This window comes from Zeus faber (genome assembly GCF_960531495.2).
Source record: "Zeus faber genome assembly, chromosome: 6".
Classification (NCBI taxonomy): Eukaryota; Metazoa; Chordata; class Actinopteri; order Zeiformes; family Zeidae; genus Zeus; species Zeus faber.
Window position 1 is genome coordinate 4,274,321 of NC_137201.1, and position 25,017 is coordinate 4,299,337.

The window sequence follows — 25,017 nt, forward strand, 5'->3', positions numbered from 1 at the left end:
TCCATTCCTACACACTTCCATTCACATCCGTACCGGCAATTTGCCGGAAATTATACTACTTCGAGAGTGGGGAAATTTACGGAATGACTTTCACGGAACATTGACACCTCCTATTCCCACATGACGCCAATACGGAACAATCCCAGTAGATTTAAGGCTTTCAGTGGAGGTGGTAATGTGGTATGTGGGGCTTATGGTATGTGACAAATAACCTCTTCGATATTGGTTCTGCGTCAGTGATTACGCACATAGATCGCCGAAACTCTAGATGGCAGTGTCGAGCCTATTTTAGCATGAACGTACCGTATTTTCGCGACTATAAGGCGCATATAAACGTCTTTTTTTTTCCTCAAAATGTGCGGCGCGCCCTATGTGTGTTGTTACTGCGGACGTTGTTGAGACCACCATGAGAACGTTAAAGGGGGAAGTGTGGGCGTGGATTGTGTATAAAAGAACAGGTATGTGCTTTATGCAGAACATTGTTGTCTTAACAACCCTTAAAATGGCAAAGAGACACGCCTATGAAGCACAGTTTAAACTGAAGGCTATCAGCTACGCAGAGGAACATGGAAATCGAGCAGCCGCGAGAGAATTCAAGATTAATGAATCGATGGTTCGCAAGTGGAGGAAGATGGAAAACGAACTCCGACAGGTGAAGAAGACGCAGCTGAGTTTCCGCGGACATAAGGCGAGGTGGCCCGAGTTGGAGGAAAGACTCGAGCGGTGGATCATCGAGCAAAGAACGAGTGGGGCGAGCGTTTCGACGGTCACTGTTCGACTAAAAGCAGTAACGCTAGCGGAAGAAATTAAAATTGAACATTTTCAAGGAGGTCCGTCGTGGTGCTTTCGTTTTATGAAACGGTGCCATTTTTCCATCCGGACCAGGACTACAGTAGCGCAGCAACGTCCGGCGGATTATAATGAAAAGCTGGCGAGCTTCCACTCCTACTGCAGCAAACACATCGCCGACAAACGCATCCAGCCAAGCCACATCACCAACATGGACGAGGTGCCGCTCACTTTCGACATCCCGGTGAATCACACGGTGGAGAAGAAGGGGACCAGCACGGTAGCGATACGCACAACGGGGTATGAAAAGGCGTCGTTTACTGTTATGCTTGGCTGCCACGCAAATGGACAGAAACTGCCGCCTATGGTGATTTTTAAGAGAAAGACTTTGCCTAAAGAGACTTTTCCAGCTGGAGTCGTTATTAAGGCAAATGAAAAGGGCTGGATGGATGAGGAGATGATGAAAGAGTGGCTGAGGGAGGTGTATGTAAGGAGACCAGGTGGTTTTTTCCACGCATCACCATCGCTGTTAATCTGTGACTCCATGCGTGCCCATCTCACAGCCGATGTGAAAAACAAGGTGAAACAAATGAACGCTGTGCTTGCTGTTATTCCGGGAGGTCTGCCAAAGGAACTTCAACCGCTTCACATCGGTGTGAACCGGCCGTTCAAAGTAAGGCTGCGAGCGGCGTGGGAGCGATGGATGACCAACGGAGACCACAGTTTCACGAAAAGTGGAAGGCAGCGCCGGGCAAGTTACGCCACAGTTTGCGGATGGATTGTAGATGCTTGGGCTAACGTGTCTGCTGGCACTGTTGTTCGAGCTTTCGCAAAAGCCGGCATCATTTCCGAGGAGCCGCACGGCACGGAAAGTGACTGACAGCGAAGAAGGGGAAACTGGCATGTCTGATTTAGCGCAGCTGTTTAATTCAGAAACAGAGGATGATGACTTCGATGGGTTTGATTAATACTTTGTAATAAATACATGAATAAAGCACAAACATACTCAGTTTTGCTCCCGCTCTATTTTTAAATACGCAGTAGAGGTATTTAAACGTAGTAGAGGATATGTACCGGTATATAAAACCCGCGCCCTATAATCCGGTGCGCCTTATGTGTGTGTTAAATACAGTAATGGCACACATAACTGAGACTGCGCCTTTTAGTACGGTGCGCCTTATGGTCGTGAAAATACGGCAATAAAAACGGATTGCGGATATTTCACACCACGAATTGAGTGTCATCTGTTGGTCTTTATAATTATAAGATATGTTGAAAATTGACATATTTTGGAACCTCCTCAGCCAGTCTCTCGTCGATCTGCTGCATTCGCTTTTTCACTGTGGGAAGAAATGAACCGGAAACATTGGAAACACGTGGCGGGAAAAAGCGAGCCAATCACAGCTCTTGAGTTCTTTCTGGAGATGTGCATGTAAGCCACGGTCTCTGTGGGCTACGCTGGTGACTTAGAGACTCACAACGGCTATAAAAAGCAGAACTATAAAGCAGCCCTAAGGGAAAGCCTTTTAAGACTGCTGCGATTAAGGGGTATAGACATAAACTTGACAAACCAAAGTGTTTGATTGGGTTACTCTTTCATTTCAAATTGAAGGGTTTCGGGCGCCCTGGTAGCTCACCTGGTAGCTCACCAGGTAGCGCGTCAACATACAAGGCTCAGTCCTTACCACAGTGGCCCGGTTTCAATTCCGGCACGTGGCTATTTGATGCATGTCATACTCTGTCTCTGTCCCCTTTCTTCTGCACAATCACTGCCTAATAAAGCATGAAAAATGCCCAAATAATATCTTAAAAAAATATGTTCAAATATGTAAAAATATGATATGTAAAAAACACCAAGTTTCCGTTTCAAGTTTTAGAGTAAACACAACTTTGTGTAACCTTCTGGTGACCCCTGCGTGATGGGGTACCTATGCTAAAAGTCTATGTCCAAGGTTGGATCAGGTTACTTAAGATTCCAGGTTCACATCTGATTAGTAAGGGGATTGATTGTAGCTTATTGAGATTTATGAAACCTCCAACCCACACAACAACACGTGACCACGACTTGAGAGAATAAAAGTTATATATTTACAAAGATACCTTCAAGAAATAAATAAAGAAATGTATATGTTCTCTCAACACTGCAGCAAACAAGGTAAACATTGACCCAGAATCACATCCCCAAAAAAGTTAAATGAAACAGTTTGCTTGTCTTGGCCACAATAACCAAAAGAAAACCCGAAGAAAAAGAGTACTCAGAATAAGAAAAATATCAAAACAAAATGTTCCTCAGTTTAGTTCCCCAATTTCGCTCCTACCACCCCTGGGCCCGAGCACAATGTCCATGTGACGGACGTCTGATGAGAGGTGATGGCATCCAGGAGCAACAACATGGCAGAAGCAGTCGAATCCAGTTGGATCCAGTGGACAGTCCGACCCTCAAAAAAAAAAAAAAAAAAAACCAGCCAGGATAATCCGTCTATTTGCTCGTAAAGCACCCGTCCAGAACTTGCCCCAGAAGTTTTCACCTGTTTACCTGTCTCCAATGCGGTGTTTCCCGCATTAGGTATATTAAATATATGTAATTATATATATATATATATATATCGCTAAAATACAGTTCCCAAAGTCTGAAGAAATGAACTGATAGCCAAAATCAAAGGTTCTCCCAACTCATCATAAGTGAGCTTACGAGGTTGGCGCCTCTCTCTACCAGAGCGTCTCAACTCAGTGGGCTCTTGGTTATCAGATGTCTTATTTTCTGTGTCTACAACTACAGGTTCGGCTGTGACATGATCTGTGATGTCATGAACAGGTGACATACGTGTTGTGTCTGGTTCTTGGATATCAATAACAACATAGTCTGGGGCTCTAGAGTGCGAGGTAAAATGTTTAACTACACTGCCACTCTCTAAGGTATTCAGAGGACATTCTGATTGAAAATCATGTCTTGGGTTATCAGTGAGGGGGTTGACAGCTAGAGACTCAGCAACAACAGATTGCTCTGGCTGTTGTTGGTGTTCACCTGTCAATGTCACCAGGTGACGTTGACATAAGGCAGAGAACACTTCCTGACCCATGTTTCCTCTTGGGTCCATGAGACGTCTTTTCATATCCTCAATCCTTTCTCTGTCCTTGACAAAATCCTCATCCTCACGAGGTGGGCTTTGAGGCTGACGGGACAACCCATCTGCATCGCCGTTGGCATGCCCTGCTCTATACTTGATGGAGAACCGGTAAGTAGAGAGAGCGGCTAACCAGCGATGTCCAGCTGCATCTAGCTTGGCAGAGGTTAACACGTACGTGAGGGGATTATTGTCGGTAAGTACAGTAAAATTTGTCCCATAAAGGTAGTCATTAAACTTCTCACAAACAGCCCACTTAAGAGCTAAGAACTCAAGTTTGTGAGTGGGGTAGTTTTGTTCGCTCTTGGAAAGAACTCGACTAGCACAAGCCACAGCTCTGAGCTTCCCCTCCTGCTCTTGGTAGAGGGCTGCCCCTAGACCTTCTCGACAAGCATCGGTATGCAAGACATACGGTAGTTGTGGGTCTGCAAAAGCAAGGACGGGTGCAGAGGTCAATTTGTTGATTTGAGTTCTGAATGCATTTTCACACTCGGGAGTCCACTCTTCTCTGAGGGGTACATTTGGACTCACATGAGGCTTGGAGTAGTCTCTCTTGTACACTTTGCCTCTTTTCTTTGGTGCACAGTAGCCTGCTGTCAGGCTGTTGAGGGGTTGGCTATTTTGGAGTAACCCTCGACAAAACGCCAATAGTATCCAGCGAAGCCTAGAAAACATTTCAACTCCTTCCTTGTTGAAGGGCGGGGCCAATCTCTTAAGGCAGATACCTTGTCAGGGTCAGTTTGGAGTCCCCAAGCATCGACTACATGACCCAGGTACTTCACAGAAGTCTTAAAGAAGTGAAACTTTTCTGGAGACAGTTTTAAGCCATAATCTTTGAGGCGATTCAGTACCTTCATGAGCCGTACTTCATGTTCTTCCAATGTAATGTAATGTAATGTGTCTGAGAACACTATGAAATCATCTAAAAACACGAGCACCTCATTAAGGTGGAGGTCACCGACACACTTCTCCATAAGGCGTTAGAAGGTGCTTGGAGCATTTGTGACACCCTGTGGCATGCGATTGAATTCAAAGAATCCCGGGGGACACACAAAAACAGTTTTAGGCTTATCTTCCTCAGCCATGCCCACCTGATAATAACCGGATTTGAGATCCATGACGGAAAACCATTTAGCCCCACTGAGGGCTGCAAATGTTTCTTCAATGTTCGGAAGGGCATATGCATCCCTGATGGTTCGTGCATTTAACTTTCTGTAATCTATGCATAGCCTGATCGAACCATTCTTCTGATGCAAAGGGGCTCTCTGACACTTGAATGATTCCTGAATCGAGCAGTTCTTTGAGGTGCTGCTTTACTGCCTCTCTATCATTGGGATGAATAGATCTCGGCCTCTCTTTAAAAGGAGTCTCATCAGACAGCCTGATGTGATGTTTTACAGCAGTGGTGTGACCGTACGACGTCATCTACTGCGAAGACTTCTGAAATGGAGTTAAGCTTAGTAGTGATGCGCACTTTCCATTGTTCAGATAGCGGTAAGTCATCAGGGTTGATTTTGAGGTTGTCAGTGATGGGCTTGTCCTGACAAGGTGCATTTTGTTTAGGTCCAAGTGGTGTGATGAGCTAGGCTGTACATAATTGAGAAACAATGGATTTTGGCTGAAGTATGACATTGTGTTCGCTTAGGTTACACAGCACAACAGTGACCTTGTTTCTGGAATTAAAGGGAATGTCGGTCAGAGAAGCTTCAAGGAACACGCCACCTGGCAGCCCATGTTGTTCATGTGGTTCAAGCAAAAATGTTGTATTCTGACAGTGTTTTCTCAGGCTGACATCACCCATGACACAGCACTTTTGTTTCGCAGGAATGGTGATGGGATCGTTTCCATGCAGCTTGACGGGATATGCATGGTTGTCTGTCTCATGTGTGCAGGCAATATGCTGGAAGATCATTGCAAGATCTTTGAGGCGAAGTTTCTGGATGAACCCTAAGCCATCCTGTTCAAGGAGATGATCATAAAGTCTGAATAACACATTAGTCCCAATCAAAAGTGGGGTTCTACTGTGAAATGAACATTCTGGGACAAAAGTGCTAACACCTCGAGCTCTTCTTCCCGGCCAGTGATGGGTTAGGGAAAATTGATGGGAGCTTCTATGTAGCCAAGATAAGGGACATTCTGTCCACCAGCTCCTTCAATTTCAAGAAGAGCATTAATAGGACGGATGGGTAGGTAAGACAGATTGTTTCTATAGAAACACTCAGAAACTATAGTTACTTGCGAACCAGAGTCCATGATTGACTCACAAGTTACTCCCTCAAGAGAGACTGAAGCTTCACAACGGAGACCCACAAGTCCTAAAGGTATGAGTTGCTCTGTACTGTCAGCCTCCATTGTCCGTATCATTACTTTTATTTCTGTTTTAGCACTGTGATTCAAGCTCTTGGGACAGGGGTTATGTGCTGTTGCAGCTTCTGGGTGTCCCATGCCAGAAGCTGCTACAAATTTTAAACCAAAGGGCGAAGCAGTCTGCTGAGTGGAGAACTTGTCACGTGCCTCTCTTAGCTCTGCATTTTTGATGCGGACTAATGTCTGGTTCGGTCCATTTTAACAACAAGCAGCAATGTGGTTGTCTTGTCCACACTTGAAACAGAACCAAGCTCTTGGCATTCTAGGAACTCTAATGCGTCTCCTGTTATTTCCGCTAATTGCGAGGCACTCCTTTCTCTTAGTGCTCTCACTCTGTGACTCTGAGATAGCATCTCAACTTGTTTTGTTAGTTCAGCTATTTTACATTCAAGCTTAAAGGTTTCACCTTGCTTTGCTTTTGGTGCTGGCCTGTTATCATGAATGAGGTTGTGTGAGTCTTTGCTCAACTTCTCTACCTGTTCAGTTAGCTCATTCACTTTCTTTTCAAGCTTTGATGCTTCCGTTTCTTTTGGGGTGGGTCATGGGGCAGGACCACTATCATAGAAGGGAATGTCAAAGATGTGATGGGCTTGTGCGATAGCTTTTGAAGCACCTAGATGTTTTTTTCATTCTGTCTAGCTTTGCTGAGCGGCGAGCTTCCTTGGCTCTCAACATGAGGAGGAATTCACAGAATGATGGGGGGTTGCTCTTTTTGGAACCAAGCTGTAGACCTATGATGCTGCTCTGATCCCAACAGCCCCGGCAGAACTGTCTGAGTAAGTGTTAGTTTGAATTTTCAGCTGAGGCTCCCCCTCTAGAAATAGTTTTTGTGAGGAGGGTTTGGAGCCGGTTCAGATATGTTATTGTTCCTATTGTTCTGGTTTGAGCTGAGAAACGCTGCAAAGAGCTCCTCTCCGTCCTCCACAACACTGAAAGCAGACTCAAGCTGAGTGACATAAGCACTAGGAGGTGAGGAGATTCCAAGGGGTTTCACGACATCAGTAGCTGGATTCAGCAGGCTTTCAAGGATTTTCCTTACCTTGTGCGTATCACTAAAGGAAGGATCATCAAGAAGGAGGTCAACCTGGGTGGACCATGTGTCATAGTCAACCTCACCGTTAGGCCTTGGCATGCGACCAGAGGAGATGCGCAGACAGGCAGGCATGGATGATGAAGTTCTTGAGTCACTTCGGATGACATGCTCTACGATCACTCTTTGGATCTGAGGTGGGTTAATGACATTCTCATCAATGTGAACTGGGCTCACTGGCACACTAGCAGATACATTAGGAACATGTATGGATCCTGCAGGTTCACTTTGGTTATCATTGTCAGGTGTGTTATCATTTTCAGTTGTATCTTGGTTCCCTAGTCACTCGTTTGTGAGTACATTTAAGAAGTCTGTTTTGCTACTACCCGCGACTAGCTTTAGTTCACTCAGGTATCGGCGGGCTATCTCCCTGCTCATCTCTTCTTGACAGACATCTCTAATGGTTCTCACAGACCATTTTAGGGAAGGATCTTTGGGACTTGGTAAGGTGCCTAAGGTAATGGGGTCTATTCTAGAGATGGACCGGTCAGACGTGTACTCAATCAGGGCTCTACCCTTTGGGTGTTCTAGCTCATCAGGGATCCGGACAATTTTTGAGACTTCACATTAGCTTCAAAAACACGAGCCATCTCTACATCTGAGTAATCTCCCTCAATGCCCGTTACCATGAGGGAGCTCTGATCATGAACGTCAAACTGGTTACAAATATCCATAGCTAACTCGGTGGAACGAATTATTAGCGTACAATGTGTGTAGCGTGGGATGGAAGGTCAGGTTGCTACTTAAAACCAATCTCCTGGCTGGCTCGCCACTTTATGTAACCTTCTGGTGACCCCTACGTGATGGGGTACCAAGTCTATGTCTAAGGTTGGATCAGGTTACTAAAGATTCCAGGTTCACATCTGATTGGTAAGGGGATTGATTGTAGCTTATTGAGATTTATGAGACCTCCAACCCACACAACAACACGTGACCACGACTTGAGAGAATAAAAGTTATATATTTACAAAGATACCTTCAAGAAATAAATAAAGAAATGTATATGTTCTCTCAACACTGCAGCAAACAAGGTAAACATTGACCCAGAATCACATTCCAAAAAAGTTAAATGAAACAGTTTCCTTGTCTTGGCCACGAGAACCAAAAGAAAACCAGAAGAAAAAAAACTGAGTACTCAGCATAAGAAAAACATCAAAACAAAATGTTCCTCAGTTTAGTTCCCCAATTTCGCTCCTACCACCCCTGGGCCCGAGCACAATGTCCATGTGACGGACGTCCAACGAGAGGTGATAGCATCCAGGAGCAACGACAATGGCAGAAGCAGTCGAATCCAGTTGGATCCAGTGGACAGTCAGACCCTCAAAAAAAACAAAACAGCCAGGATAATCCGTCTATTTGCTCGGAAAGCACCCGTCTGGAACTCGCCCCAGAAGTTTTCACCAGTTTCAATGCCTGTCTCCAATGCAGTGTTTTCCACATTAGGTATATTATATATATGTAATTATATATATATCGCTTTCAAACCCCCAACGCAGGTGCGTCTCCTAGTTCATCTATGCTCTGTGCTCTATCGTCTCCGTGCATGCGCTCGCGATGTATTTTGGGGCCTCGTAAATTACATTGCTCAGCGATTATCTCAAAAAAATTAAACTGTAACTTAAGAACTACAGAAAATAACTTGGGTTACATTTGCATGAAATCACATTCCACCTCGCCTTCACACACACACACACACACACACACACACACACACACACACACACACACACACACACACACACACACACACACACACACACACACACACACACACACACACACACACACAAAAGAGATGCCCAACAAAATCCTTCAAATGTCATTTTCTGCTCCTCAACATCATTCACATGTCATTTTACACAAATACAAATAAACACGTAAGCCCACACAGACATGTTGAGAATTCACCGGACAGACAAGAGACTCTTTGTCTGACAGGGAGACACCTGTCATATAAAGAGGGTTTGAATAATTAAGCACATTTCCCCCACCACGCATACGGCATTATAACCCCTCGCTTTGAGGACGGTGAGCACCGTACAACCAGAACATGATGATAAGATTGGTGACGCACGGCGGATGATATGCAGCGTGATAAAAAAAAAAAAAAAAAAGTCTAGCAGTGCGCTAGAGAGTGAGTGCACAGGATTAATCATTTATTAATTGGGGCCTTCCGGTGCACTTCCAGGAGAGGGGGTGTAAGTGCTTTGTTATCTGAATAGAATGTCAAAGGACCACAATTGAGTTTCATAGCAGAGTGTGTTATTCTTCACCTTGGGTTTTCCGCTCATATAACAGGTGGTTTGTAAAAGCTTTCTTAACTCTTACCTGCGAGGGGAGTGTTGCTGACGTTCTTTGCGCCTGCCTTCCCTTGCTGGGACAGAGGGTTTCCCTGGCTCCCTCGGGACCGGGGGCCGTCCATCTACAGGTACCCCGACTCCACTTGTGGCTGCGGCAGCTCCACCACAAGCACCACCACCAACTCCTCCACCACCTGCATCCCCACTACTACCTCCAGCATCCCGGGAGTTGGGAGGGGGTCTGCTACCCTCCGGTGTGGGTTTTGGAGGTTTACCCAACTGGGCACCCTGTGCTGGGGGACTGGGAGCCTTCTTCATTGGGGGCTTGTCCCTTCGCGGGGGTGGCATGGCACTAGGCTTCAAGGGCACACTTTTTGGGAGGGAAACATGTGATGAGCACATCACAGCTGCATGCTCGGCTAGCTTAATGTTTAACAGTATGACCACGGCGGCAAATGGAACACATAGAAGAATCGGCCTCCAAAGCTACACCCTAAACAGTGACCGCAGGACTCAAGTCACATTTAGCTCAAAGTAAGTGCTCGCCACCATTTATATATGGCATATCTCGGAACACACAGTATTGAATCTGTGGAGGTATTAAAGAGGGGCGCGTGCTTTGTATTTACCCTTTGGCCATCAGTGGAGGCAGGTCCGGTCTGTTTTTAGGGTTTCTCGGTGCAGCAGGGCTTGGAGAAGGCGAGGTGGAAAATGACCGCGATCTAGAAATAAACAAAAAAAACAAAACAAAGCAAGAGGAATCAATCTAGAATGTTCTAGAACGTTCTGTTGTCCCAAGGTAGAGAAGACGGGTGTACCTGGATCGGCTGCCGGAGAAGGAGCTATGCTGGGAGGAGTGGCTGGAGTAGGAGCTGAACGAAGAGGAGCGTGAGCGGGAGCGCGACGAGCCAGAGCCTGTGAAGGAGGACGACCGAGAGGACGACCTGCATCACAGTGACACACACACACACATAACACATTTTTCTTTACTTGAGCATTCTTGTATGACTGAAGTTAAAACTCATAACTAAAGATTCTCTGGTGGATTACACAAGTCCATAACTGTTTTTTCCAGATCGTTTACATATTGTCTTTTCGCATTTTTCAGCAGTTACTGGGATAGAACTCTTTGGTCAACCCAAGCTGCTGTTTCCATGTTTTCAGCACCACAAATATTTTTAATGTACAAGTTATAGTGAAAATATATGTTTTATTACGATGTAATGCACCTGTGACCACAACATTGGTGTCAACAGTGCGAATGAGCATCTGGTGGTGGCCATGCTGTGTGTGTGTGATACATGCAGTAGCATACGACTATCAGCTTCCTCATGGCTGCATGGAGCCAGGGTGTGTAGATCCTGCAGTAGCTGTGTGCTGAGCACCTCCTTCCCATCAGTGAGGACAACTTCCTTGTCTTCCTCACAGAATGCCTAGTTCTGTCTTGTTGCGGTCAACCCACAGAAAGTTCTACCATTTTCCTGGTATGGCAGCCTTCCTAACCAAATGTCTCCTTCCACCCTTTCTGTGCTTAGCTCTTGCTATGCCTTTCAGGGAGTCATCCTTGTAAGTATCCCTAAGAAGTCTTCTAGGTTTCCGTCTCTCATTTGACAGCTAATGTAGAGTTGTGAGAACAGCTCGACATCACATTTGATGACGTCAGCTGCTGCATTTCCTTACTTGCTGTCTGTTGTTGAGCAGACAGTTTCAACCAGTTATGGCGGGTTGTGTCATCAATAGACCTTGTTCTCTCCACAAGATATTCCTTTGTATCTTTGTATTCCTTGGAACTGTTGTTGACCAATCTTCTGTGCCTTCTTAACAGTCTCCACTGATGGATCCGCAATCTCTTTGCTATCAAGGACAAGCAGGTTTCCGTTCTCCTCTTCAAATTTTTTATCCAGTTCTTTCATCCCATTGATGAGTGAGACATTTTTCTCATTCACCATCTGACAAAATAATACTACGAGAACTGTTTTTACTGATTCACGGCACTATAAAATAAAATTATAATATAATGAAATGAAATGAAATGCAATGCAATGCACTGATTATACCACCAGAGCCAACAGCAGACTTCAACATGAAGGAGCCACATCCTTCACTTCACATGAGTGAAGTGAAGGATGTGGTGAGAAGGGCAAGAGCTAGTTCAGCACCAGGCCCAAGTGGAGTGCCCTACGAGGTCTATAAGAACTGCCCAAAGTTACTCCATCGGCTTTGGATGGCCTAGAGGGTGATCTGGAGGAGAGGGAAGATCGCCCAGTCTTGGAGATAGGTGGATCGACCAGTTTCGGATCATCTCCTTGCTCTGCGTGGAGAGCAAGAGCTTCTTCAGCGTCGTCTCCAAGAGACTCTCCAAATTCCTGCTGAACAACATCTACATTGACACGTCAGTGCAGAAGGGGGGCATACCAGGTGTCCCTGGTTGCCTTGAACAAACTGGTGTGGTGACCCAGCTCATCAGTGGGGCGAGAGAGGGCAGAGGGGATCTAGCTGTACTGTGGTTGGATCTTACCAATGCTTATGGCTCAATACCTCACAAGCTGCTTGAGGTTGCACTGGATAGACGCCACATACACCAGAAGGTGAAAGGCCTCATCCTGGACTACTACAGCAAGTTCAGTTTGAGGTAGAGTGCCGAGGCCCTCTCAGCAAGTCCAGAGTAAGGCAACCCCCCATCAGAGCCTTTATGGATGACCTTACGGTGACAACAACATCAGGGCCAGGAGCCAGGTGGATTCTCCTAGGGTTAGAAAACCTTTTGTCCTGGGAACGCATGAGTTTCAAACCCCCAAAGTCCCGTTCCTTGGTTCTGAAGAAGGGGAAGGTCACAGACAGCTTCCGCTTCAGGCTGGGAGAAGACCAGATCCCGTCAGTCACCAAAAGACCAGTGAGAAGCTTCGGGAAGGTCTTTAACTGCAGCCTGAACGACACAGATTCCATCAAGGCCACCAGCGCCGATCTGGAGAGCTGGTTGAGAGCGGTGTACAAGTCTGGCCTTCCGGAAAGATTCAAGGCATGGGTCTGCGCAGATAGCTGGGCTTGCCACGCAGCCTGAGTAGCATCGGGTTGTACAGAAACAGCAATAAGCTGAGGCTCCTATTAAGTTCAGTCAGGGAGGAGTTCATTGTGGCACGGGCACGGGAACACCTGCAATACACCGGATCGAGAGACAACATAGTGTCCGGCGCAGGGATCGTCGGGAGGACGCGAAGGTGAGAGAGGCAGTCCGGCAGACAGAAGCTCGGCTGGAGCACTAGGCCCTTCTTGGGAACGTGGCACAGGGCAGTGCCAGACTAGGGAGCTGAACATCAACCCGATACAATGCTGCCAGTGGGAAGAAGAGGCGGAAGCTGGTGCAGGAGGAGGTGTGATCTTCAGTTGAAGAAGAGCGACTGACCACGACAGTGGCGATGCGACAACAGGGTGCCTGGCTGAAGTGGGAAGTGGGAGCGGAATGTCCCCTGGCAGGACATCTGGAAATGGAACCCCCAGAGGATTAAGTTCTTGATCCAGGGGGTTTACGATGTCCTCCCCAGTCCATCTAACCTGTTCACGTGGGGCAAAGTAGGAACACCAGCATGTCCCCTTTGTTCCAAAACAGGTACCCTCGAGCTTATCCTGAGCAGTTGCTCCAAGGCACTGAGCGAAGGACACACCCAGGTCCTCAAGTCCATCGCTGAAGCAATATGCAAGGGGATCAGTGACAGTAGATACACCCATGCTACAGCCAGGACGATCAAGTTTGTCAAGGCAGGAGAGAAGCCAAGGAGCAGACCCAGGAACTGCTCTGTTGGGCTGCTATCCACAGCACACGACTGGGTGATGACAGTTGACCTCGACAGGCAGCTGAAAAATTCCATCACACATCACCCAAACTTTGTTGAGACCAGACATTATCTTGGTCTCAGAGGTCACAAGACAGCTCATCCTACTGGACCTGACAGTGCCCTGGGAAGAGCGAATGGAGGAAGCACAAGAGAGGAAGAGGGCAAAGTACCAGGAGCTGGTGGAGGACTGCTGTAGGAATGGTTGGAGGACCAGGTGCATGCCAGTCAAAGTGGGCAGTCAGGAGTTTGGAAGCCATTCCCTCAGTAAGGCCTATGAAGTGCTGGGCATTACGGGCCTTAAGAGGAAAAAAGCCATCAACAACAACGTGGAGGCATGGAAAAGGCATCTAGATGGCTGTGGCTGAAAAGGGGTGACCAGTGGGGTCAGTAGCATTCCGCTTGGACACAGGCCGAGGCTTGATCACCCTTGGTTTGGGTCACCTGGACGAGGGTGTCTGTTGCAAGACCCGAAACACCCAATGACTCCAGGATATAACACTGATGACCTGTGTTTGAGCATCAGAAGATGTATACAGTATATATAAAAAAAAAAAAAAGTCCTTGGAATTGTGAGTGAATATTGTATTTGGTTCTTAGGGTTAATAGAATCTACATTATGTCCGTTACTGCATGTGGGTCCAATGGAATAGGAAAGTCTGACCAACCGCTGGTGGCCATTTTGAAAAATGGCTGCCACGGCCAACAGCTAGCGAGTTTGTGATGGCCCAATATCCACTTTTGTTCCCAATATATCTGTCAACACATCAGCCAAATTTGGTTCTCTTATCACAAATTGAAAAATTGTTATGATACGTTGAGCTATGCCGCCCCACTATTAAAAGTGGGGATTTTTCGACCATATGACAAAAACTAGCTACGTTGGTTAATAAAATTAACCACGGCTGCATGCCACTTGTGCATTCTTGCCAAAAAAGAAGCGGACCCCACCACCACTCTTAAAAAGTGCCAGCTAAAAAAGTATCAAATGTGGGAGTTAATTTAATTTTTTTAGAAAATAAACCCATTAATTACCACTTAAACACTTCTCTACTGCTGAGATGTTTGAGTACAGTCTGCAGTTCGCAGGATGACTTTGACGAATGTTTAGATATAAGCATTTCTCACCTGGAGGAGTTGGAGAGGGATACTGAGGAGCCAGATGGCCTGTGCCTCCTCCGACCCCGCGGTGGAGAGCCCACGCCGGGCCGCCTCCTCGGGGATTTGGACCGGCGCCATGGGTCCTTCCACTCGTCCGGCCGCCTCATCATTGGAACCATCTCCTTCTTAGGGGGCGGCTCCATTGGTCTGCTGTAGGGGAAGGAGGAGGAGAGAAAGAAAGAAAGGCCTTGGTTATTTTGTCTTTTCAATGCAACTTTTGTGATTGGATACGATAAGGACAATAAGAAACCTGGCCTGGCATCCAGACTTGACACACGAATGTGAACTCTCAGGTCAAATATCTTGTCTCCTCACAGGGGAGGCGTGGAGAGGGGGAGTGACACTGAGCGCACTTCCTGCACAGGTCCAAACATATCGCTAATAGAACCTTCTCCAAGACAGTTTTTTGTGAAAATGTGAACACACACATTTGAGTATGTATGGTTGCACCTACAAGGCAATCTTCAGCATAGGCACAGTGATCGGGTATTGTGCGTGGCTTTAATGATGTAGGCTGTAATCTCTCCACATTGTGCCCAGATTTCTGTCCAAACATCTATGAAATCCGATCGCAACCCAAATTGGACCACGTTGGCATGTAGTCTGGCTCATCAGCTCACACACAAAAAACAATTTGGGACTGTCCAGAATCTACAGTGAATGCAGCAAAAGATGTAGTATATGCGAACCTGCATTGCTTTCCGCAGCTACACTTTCACATGTCACTTTTCCGATATTGGGCATGGAAAAAATTGCTTGGCTGTTTTCATATCTCAGGTTGGTAAAATGTAAAAAAAATATTTCAATAAAGAAATATTTACATCTGCTTTTTCTTCAATAAATCAAAATAAAATAAAAACCATAACATAGTTTAAAAAGCTGATTCAGCTAACGTGGGCATCAACATTAAAGTACTTGGACCTGGATTTGTGAAAGGATAGGTTTGCTATTTTTCAACCCATGCCTTACTATTCACTATTACCACTCTGTTGCGGTTTGTCGCTGTGTCTGTATGCAGTCCAACAAAGCAAACATTCCAACCTTACAAAAACAAAACAAACATGTAAAATCTCCTTTTCAAAACCAGGACAGTGCAAAAATTGTAAGACAGCCTTGTTACATATTAAACTGGGAAAGAAATTATTGCAAACGGTACAGGTTTTTATTAGTTTTGTTGAATTTTTATTGACTCTTTTGAACTTCGGCAAATCAGCTCTGTCGGCTACATCCATTCAAATGCAGACTGAAAACAGGAAATTGCCTTCCTTCCTACTGGCAGCGCTACCAAACAGCATGAGCATTCATAGTAGACGTGTTGCCGTGCAGATGTTGTGGCGATATTCTCCTCAAAGACAGGGGTCGATGTGCACAAACTGCCATGGGAAACGTAAGGAACTGCTGTAAACATTACATAGAAGTCCTGAAGGAAGGATCTTAATTACTAGAAAAGAGCAGTAAAATTAAAACAAAATGTTAAATGTATGTATATCTGTTGTAGTCAGTGCAGGTTTTTTAATTTATACTCTTTAGTCTTGATTATGTGCAAATTGTCGGTGTAAACATTACAAAAAAGTCCTAAGGTATTTGGAAATCTTTGGACAGAGACAGCGCTATCTGCCCTCCATGAATTCAACGGCATCTGGTTATTTTTGTGGTCACGCATGGATGGATCGTACAGATGCCTGTTCCTGCGGGCCTCTTCGCACTACCTTCCTTCGGAATCTTGAACTACCTGAAGCGCATGGCGCGGAATTCCAAAAACTGAGGTGTGCACCCTTCATGCCAAATCTGTGGACGGCACTGTTGTGAGCACCGCAATGACGTCATTTATGGCGCGCACACTAAATGACAATACGGCTGCGGCGAGTATAAACCAGACTTAACTTTCTATTGCGTTTATTTCATTAAGCTTCAAACCTATGGGAGTTTCCAGAGTGGAGGAAGCAGATGTTTACTAGTGCTACCAAGGCGACAAGTGACGTGTCGTGGTTGTCGAGAGCATATTTATCAAACATCTGCCCAAATATTTAGAGGTGGAAATTAACATGTGCGAGTGCGGTCATTTCCGATGCAGAGGGGGAAGTTAATGACCTGTGCGTTTATCAAACACTTTGTCATTTCCACATTAGCCTTGTGAATTTAGTTTTTGTTTCATTATATTTTATCAGTATTTCTGATTTGTTTCCTCTGATTGTTCCATAGTTTAGGCTCGCTTTGTGTAAAATAGTTTGCAGAGTTAGTGTTCATTATACTTACACACAGTGCTCAAAATGGGGGAAAACCCCATCTCCCGAAGGACAGAGTAATACAAACAAACTCTCCCTCTGAGGACGCCGACCAGTTGAGGTAACTCAGCACTTCTGTCTACTTTACTATGGAGGAGAACCAACAGCATTGTTGCTAACGTCAACTTAGCAACTCTGTTGATAGAATGAACAACTTTTACTCTAAACACTACCATAGCGAAAATGTAGTGACTATGTAACAATATATCTAAATCTGTGTAATCACAAACATATATGCACACACATATTGAAATACACAACCTCATATGTCCTCAGTCACATATTTCTTTATTTCCCATGGTTTTCCAAACTGTAAGTGGGAGCATAGTCTTTTTGGCCTCCTCCCGTCGATGCAGCTGCAAGAGCAAAAACAGCACTTCATTGTCCTTAGTGTGTTGAGACGACCTTATCTGGAATACCTATAAATCTGTGACGCCAAACTGACCATATATTCTCTGACTCCCTGAAAATAAACATATCGACTCGGAGAGCTGCATGAGAGCCCATCTCTGACCCGAACCTTGTACAAGTAAAAACCAGCGTCTGTCTGCCTCTTTATTTATAACCACCGACTGACAAACTGCAGATTAAAGTGACCCTTTAATTTCTGTAACATAATTTGGCGTCAAGGAACAGGATCGAGCTGCGTCCAGGGGGACCATCAACGACGGAGCCGGCATAGACTAAAATCCCCATTTGGAGGACTGTTCTTCGGTGGGACTCTGGGGCACCGCCTTGATCTACGTTCCTGATAGTGGGTAAGACAGATGTTGTATGGTGGGAGAGAAGGTTTCTAATAAATAAATACATTTAAAAATATTCAGGATTTATTTTATGATGAAATACCAACGGATTTTCCTAAAGTGAAGTGTTTTATCCTAATTTTTAAGCAAGGTTTAGAAGAAACCTGGAAATATAGTGACGACTATGTTTACTTCTATTAAGACTGTAAAGTACGTGAAATGAAATGTGGTTTCCACAGTTCTATTGAGACCGTAAAGTACATGAAATAGAATGTGATTTATCTATTGAGATGGTAAATCGGTAGATGAAATAGATAAAAAGGGAGAATAAACACAAACTGACACAAAGGAAATCTCTAGGTCAGAAGGCAATCATTAAATAATCTAATAAAGAAATAAAAATTTAAAAAAATCGAATAAAATAAAAAGCCATAGCAATAATAAAGCGCTACAAAAGGATCTACAAGTTAGGGAATCAAAGGCAGTATATGAAAGAAAAATAGGAAGTACAAGGCCGATTGTTGGGCTTTTGGAGAGTGGGTAGAGTCTGGACTCCCATCCTGCCGCATGGTGTCAACCTCCAAATCCACCCAACCTCGTCCTTAACGACGAGCCTAACATCATTTATGCAGACAACCTACAGTGGCGTCAATTCCTCGATCAGGTCATCGCAGGCGTTCGACAAGCCTTCGCCGATGTTGTCGATCTCTCCAACTTCAACAAATGTGGACAGAACCCAGAGGAGCCACCACAAGCCTATGCAGCACGCCTGGAAGTTGTTTTCCGCTATCATAGTGGATTGATAAAACCTGAAGATATGGGGGTAGCTCCCCTGACACCATATGAGACTCATCTATGATCTGCTTTCATCAACGGACTGATGTTCCCACTCGGTGACACGTTGGAATGCTTGTTTGTCACCTGGAAGACAACGACCCTCGCTGACACCATCCTCCACACTGAACACGCCTACAAGACACAGCAAAGGGACAAGGACCGGGCACAAGATCAAAAGAAACAACGTCCAGAGTCCCAGACCCAGATAACCATGCTCGAAGTCCGTCACGGCCTCAGAAAAACACCTCTCGCCGGTTTCAACAAGGTTGAGGATTCCGTTAAAGCCGCCTCAGTCGCCTCAGTCACAACCTAGGCCGCAACACATGCTATTGCTGCGGCCAGGAAGGACACTGGGCCCGCGCCTGTCCCACGGCGCCAAAGGGAAGACCACATGGCAACCGGGGTCAAACAGGGGAATCTGGACAATATCAGAGTTGACGTTGGGGGAGGGGCCCCCAGGGAAAGACCCAAGCCATGGCTCTGCACACCCTGATCAGGTGACACACACACACACACACACACACACACACACACACACACACACACACACACACACACACACACACACACACACACACACACACACACACACACACACACACACACACACACACAGGAAAACAATGACAAAAATGTGTTGTTCAACTACCTGACTACCTGTTTCAATGGATCGCTGACTATAGACTCCTGTTTACTCAGTTTGAGGATCGAAAGGGTGGATATATGCTATCAGTGCTGTGTGAACCCCATGGGGGGAAGACTCTGCCCGGTTGCATATTTCTCGTCTAAATTAGAACTGATCCTACAAACTGGTAAACCAACACAAATGACACCACAAAGATTTTTGCGTTACGTGCGTCTGCTTGACATGCCAAACATAAAAATCCAACGCTGTTCCCCATTCAATCAAGGCACACTACTCGCCCCCACTGACATCACAGAAAAATAAAGTTTGAACACATCACACCTGTTCTCAGATCTCTACATTGGCTCCCAGTTAAAACTAGAATTGATTTTAAAATTCTGCTAGTTGTAAATAAAGCTATAAATGGCCATGCACATCAGTATATAAAATAAATGCTAATTACACACGAACCAGCAAGAACTCTCAGGTCCACAGTCGGTGGTCTTTTAACTGTCCCTCATAGTGCGAAAAGAGTCAAATAGGTTTGTGGCATGTGTCCAGGTCAGAGGAACACAAGACGATATCATAGCTCTCTAGATATAGTGATACAATTCTTAGAATATAGTGAGTACAGCCCATGGTTTATTCTTTGTTCTTTTATTCCATTTTTCTTTTATTTAGCGCTGAATAATTCTGTATTCAGTATTGTCGAATCTATATTTCTCCTTCCAACCAAGAGTGCAGAGCCAACTGTTATCTGCTCACTGTCATCTATCAACAATCTTCCAGCAGCGGAATTGTCACGGGCCAAAAGCCCCAGCCTTTTCAGTACCAGCCAAACATACATTAAAAATGCAGATACAGTGGCAATATTCCTGTGCAGAGAATAGAATCTGTGTGTTAAGTGTTGAATTATACAGAGTTATATAGAGTTATGAATTATTGTTGTGTTTTGTGTGTAAACGGAATCTGTGAGAGTATGGAGGTTTGTTGTATGGTCTGAACCGCGTACCATCGTCTGACCCGCGACTCAGCCAATCAACAGGCCCCATAGGAACTAAGGTGCGCAGAGCCATTTTGAAAATCTGTATTAGTGTTGACTGTCTGGGACGTGGTAAGACTTTGGTAGGTGTAGAATGTCTGTTTCCTCCTCTTGTGCACTGTATTTTGTGTTGCAGCATTATTGCTGAAATTAATGTTGTTTGAGTGCTGTTGGGATAAAGATGACGGATATATTATTGTATTGTGAGGAAAATAGAACGACATTAAAAAGTGGATGAGAAGTGGACTGTTAAAGTCACGAACGGAGATAGGAGGAAGTGAAGCGCCTCCAGGGTTGCAGCGTACTGAGAGAAGTTTCTGAAAGAGATTCCAACTGCATGTGCTTTGCTGATGACGTGTGAATGTGTGTGTGTGACTAACCCCGCCCAGGATCCACATTTACATTACATTTACATTTAGTCATTTAGCAGACGCTTTTATCCAAAGCGACTTACAATTGTTCAAACACCGACGGACGCAGCCATCAGGAGCAATGAGGGGCTAAGTGTCTTGCTCAAGGACACTACAGCATGCTAGCAGGAGGAGCCTGGGATCGAACCAGCAACCTTTAGATGACTAGACCACCAGCTCTACCGCCTGAGCCACCATCCCCTGACCATCCACATCTTAGCCACAACACAGCAAAGATTATAACACTGAGTTCCACCCACTCCAAGCTACACACATTTAGCATAGACAATAGTGCTAATTATTGACTGATACCCCTATATAACCACGACTGAACCCAACTGACCACAACGGAACCAACTGAACCGAAACTGTCTCCCCTGCTCACGACATCCATGCGAACCTGTGGTCAAAACAACACCAGCGCCATCAACGCTGCATCCACCGAGGAAGCCAACACCACTCCCAAAGGCTAAGTACTCACACCCAGTGAATCCACCAAACAGAAACCATGAGCCGGCAAAGCACATGGCATCCATTTAACCCATTAAAACGACTCCGCAGGGTCAGGGGGACCCTGGCATTCATACTAATCACAACATTATTAATAGTACTCCCGATACCGTTGTATTATGCTCAACCGCTAAAAGATAATGGGGTCCTCAAACCTACATCCCCACAATCAATGGAGTACACATGGCCACATCGCCATACGTCTGGAACTGCATGATACACTGCACCCATGTTAACCGAAAAATAACACAATCTGTAAACACCCCCGGTGTCTATATAGATGCCTTTGGAGTTCCAAGGGAGGTCCCCTCACAAATTAAAGGCACAAAACCAAATTTCAGGTGGATTTGCATCTATACAATACTTTGTCTCTGGTTATTGACAAAAATGTTGATGGTGAACTACATCTATTATAATCAACAAGGCTTTGCCAATTACATGCTTCAATTGTTCGAGGCCCTTAGTGTGCAGCTAGACTCAACTTCAGTGGAATATTGCGTGGCTGGACAAAATATTCGGCAAATAGGGAGTCCTACTATCCAAAGGCGGTGTTATAATGCTCGTGACACGTGACAATACAAGTGGGGCACGTGATGCATGTCATGACTTTCCATACAGCCCCTACCCACACAAGACACCGAAACAGTAAAAATCATTTTGCTCACATTTTCTAACATCGGTGTCAAGCTTAAAAGGGAGTCCTTCCGGGCTTGATTAGCATGGGAGACCTCTGTTTTGGCAGACAGGTAGCAGCAGGCCGAAAGGACTACAGCTGCATCGGTTGTGGAAGCGGAAGCTTGGGTGTGGGAAGAGTTTGGAGAGACCATGGACAAGGACTTTTGACTGGCCTCAAAGAGGTTATAGCAAACCATTGGTCAGCTCAGGAGGGGAAAGCAGGACACCGCCCAAGCTTTTATCAGTAAGGGTAGGGAAGTACTGACTTCGAGGAACACTTGGAAGGAACACTTTGAGGAACTCCTAAACCCCACTGAGATGCCAGAGGTCAAGGTAGATGCAAGAAGTCAGAGGTCGTCAGTAAGCTACGCAGTGGCAAAGCATCTGAAATGGACATTATCCGCCTAGAAATACTAAAGGCCCTGGATTTTGGAAGGCAGTCATGGTTGGCACTCCTTTTCAATGTGGTGTGGGTATCGGGACCAGTGCAAGGGATTGGCAGGTGGTGGCCCCCATTTTTAAAAAGTGGGACCGGATGGTGTGTTGCAACTATCGAGGGATCACACTGCTAAGCCTATGCCAGGGTACTGGAAAGGAGGATCCTCAATTTACCGGTCAATCTTCGTTCCAACCCTCACCTACGGTCATGAGCTTTGAGTCATGACTGAAAGAATAAGGTCACGGATACAGGTGGCCGAAATGAGGTTCCTCCACAAGGTGGCTGGGCTCAGCCATAGAGATATTGTGAGGAGCTCAGCGACCCGGGATGATGTGTTAAGGATGCCCCCTGGGCGCCTCCCACTGGAGGTGTACCAGGCATGGCAGACTGGGATGAGACTGCACACACACACACACACACGCACGCACGCACGCACGCTTCGACGAAAAAAAGAACCCACAATTTTCTCTAAATAACTTGAAACTCACTAAAGTAATTGGCATCCAACATTGTTTATTCTATATCTAAAAGAAATCAGACTTTGCTTTGATTTCTGATTCAACAGAATATTTTACATAATAAAACAAATGAAATTGGAATCGACAAAAATGATGGGACCCTGAACTACTTTTTCGCACAACCTTTAGACGAAATCACTGCAATCAAGCGATTTCTGTAGCTTTAATTTAGACTTCTGAACTTGTCAACAGGTAGTTTGGCCCACTCTTCTTGAGAAAACTGCTCCAGCTGTCTCAGGTTTGAAGGGTGCCTTCTCTAGACGGCATGTTTCAGCTCTTTCCATAGATGTTGGATAGGATTCAGATCAGGTCTCATAGAGGCCACTTCAGCATAGTTGTTCTGTTCTTATCCATTCTTGGGTGCTTTTAGCTGTGTGTTTTGGGTCATTATCCTGTTGGAGGACCCCTGAACAGTGACTGAGACAGAGCTTTCAGACACTGGGCAGAACGTTTCGCTCAAGAATGCCTTGATGGTCTTGAGATTTCATTGTGCCCTGCACAGATTCAAGGCACCCCGTGCCAGACGCAGCCCCAAAACATAACCGAGCCTCCCCCATGTTTCACAGTAGGTATGGTGTTCTTTTCTTTGAAAGCTTAGTTTTTTTGTCTGTGAACATAGAGTTTATGTGACTTGCCAAAAAGCTCCAGTTTTGACTCTGTCCAAAGAACATTCTCTGGAGTTAAATATTCCCATTAGATTACATGGGGAAACACAATTCACAATGCCGATCGATGGTTTCCTTTAAAGCGACCGTCCAGGTGAAGATCATTGCTCCATATTCCATGTGATGTGAAGTCACATAATCTGGCGTTCTTTTTTTGAAGATTTAAGTTCAGACACAAGGCAGACGGTAAATATCCATTGCATTAAATATGTCGACAGGACGTCCCGACAAAGACGGACAACACCACAAACTTTATTATTTATGTAGACCTACTTGACACGTTTATTTTGTTTTTGATTTAATCTGAATTTTATGTTTGTGAAATGTTCATTAAAGTGGCTGCCCTTGTTACTTATGGTTCACAAACAGAAATTGTTAGATTTCTAGTAGTAATACAGTGGTACCTTGAGTCACAAGCACACTAACATACAAGTTTTACAAGTTACGAGCTGTCGTTCTGTCGATTTTGGTATTGATTTGCGAGCAAAAATTTGAGTTACGAGGAGCGAGCTTCAGGTGCCGCTGCTAGTTGGTGTGGCGCACGAATGCAGCCAGCATCCCGCGTCTCACTCCTTCGCTTCACGTGGTTACCTGAGCATGGAAACATCACTTTTGTGTTTTGTGCTCGTGCTGAGAAGAAGAAGCAGATGATGTCCATTGACTTAAAGCGCGAAATAATAGAAAAACATGAGCGAGGTGTGCGTGTTATGGAATTGGTGAGGTAGTATGAGCGTAGTACTTCTGTACTGTACCATACTGAAGCAGAAGGCGACGATAAAGGGTCTTACGCCAGCCAAGGGCGTTAAAATAATGTCTAAGCTGCGGACCGCTGTCCATGAAAAGATGAGAATCTGCTGTTGGTGTGGTTCACGGAGAAGCAGCTCGCAGGAGATAGCGTGACGGAGGGTAGCATCTGCGAGAAGGCAAAAATGATCTACACATTCTCTTTTATTATGTTTTATTATGTTTTTATACAATATTTGTTATTTATAAATACATTTTTCTTATTTAAAAACACGTAACAGAAAAACATTGGGGTGTTTTTTTGGGGGCTGAAACGGATTAATGGCATTTCAATTAATTTCAATGGGGAAAATTGATTTGCTATACGAGCAGATTGAATTACGAGCTCTGTCACGGAATGAATTAAACTCGTAAGTCAAAGTACCACTGTATTTTTAATTTTAATTGATTTATTATTAAAATGCCGTTAACTGACGGGACTTAATTTGCCATGCCCACGTCATGTGACGAAAACAAAATGTTTTAATCACTATTAATCGTGAAGGCGTCTGGAAGACTGAAAAATGACTAAAATTACACATTAAATCCAAAATGGCCAACTTCCTGTTTGGGTGTAGGTCATGGCAGCAATATAATTTTTTGGAGTCTAGTGATGTTACATAAGTGTACCGAATTTCGTGAGTTTTCATGGTAAAAAGTGAATATGTTTGAATTTTTGAAATATTTAAGAGGGCGCGGTTGGCCATTTTGCCACGCCCATGCACGGGACCCGTATAATATCGATGGGGGGACCAGGACTAACATGTGTGCAAAGTTTTTTGAGTTTCTTAAGGCCCCCAAAAAGACAGACGCAATTTGGCTG

General features: G+C 45.1%; 1 protein-coding gene across 2 annotated transcripts in view; it reads right to left on the reverse strand.

The window, feature by feature from the left end:
- zc3h18 (zinc finger CCCH-type containing 18) overlaps nucleotides 1-25,017 on the reverse strand; it is a 73,864-nt gene that overhangs the window by 18,086 nt on the left and 30,761 nt on the right. The window contains exons 10-13 of one of the 2 annotated variants that reach the window (XM_080001983.1): nucleotides 14,630-14,809; nucleotides 10,490-10,615; nucleotides 10,301-10,393; nucleotides 9,700-10,041 (exon numbers count right to left, since the gene is read on the reverse strand). In XM_080001983.1, the coding sequence (XP_079858109.1) occupies nucleotides 9,700-10,041; nucleotides 10,301-10,393; nucleotides 10,490-10,615; nucleotides 14,630-14,809 (741 nt within the window). Of the gene's footprint in view, nucleotides 1-9,699; nucleotides 10,042-10,300; nucleotides 10,394-10,489; nucleotides 10,616-14,629; nucleotides 14,813-25,017 lie in introns of both variants that reach the window. The other variant, XM_080001982.1, reaches the window with a different exon arrangement.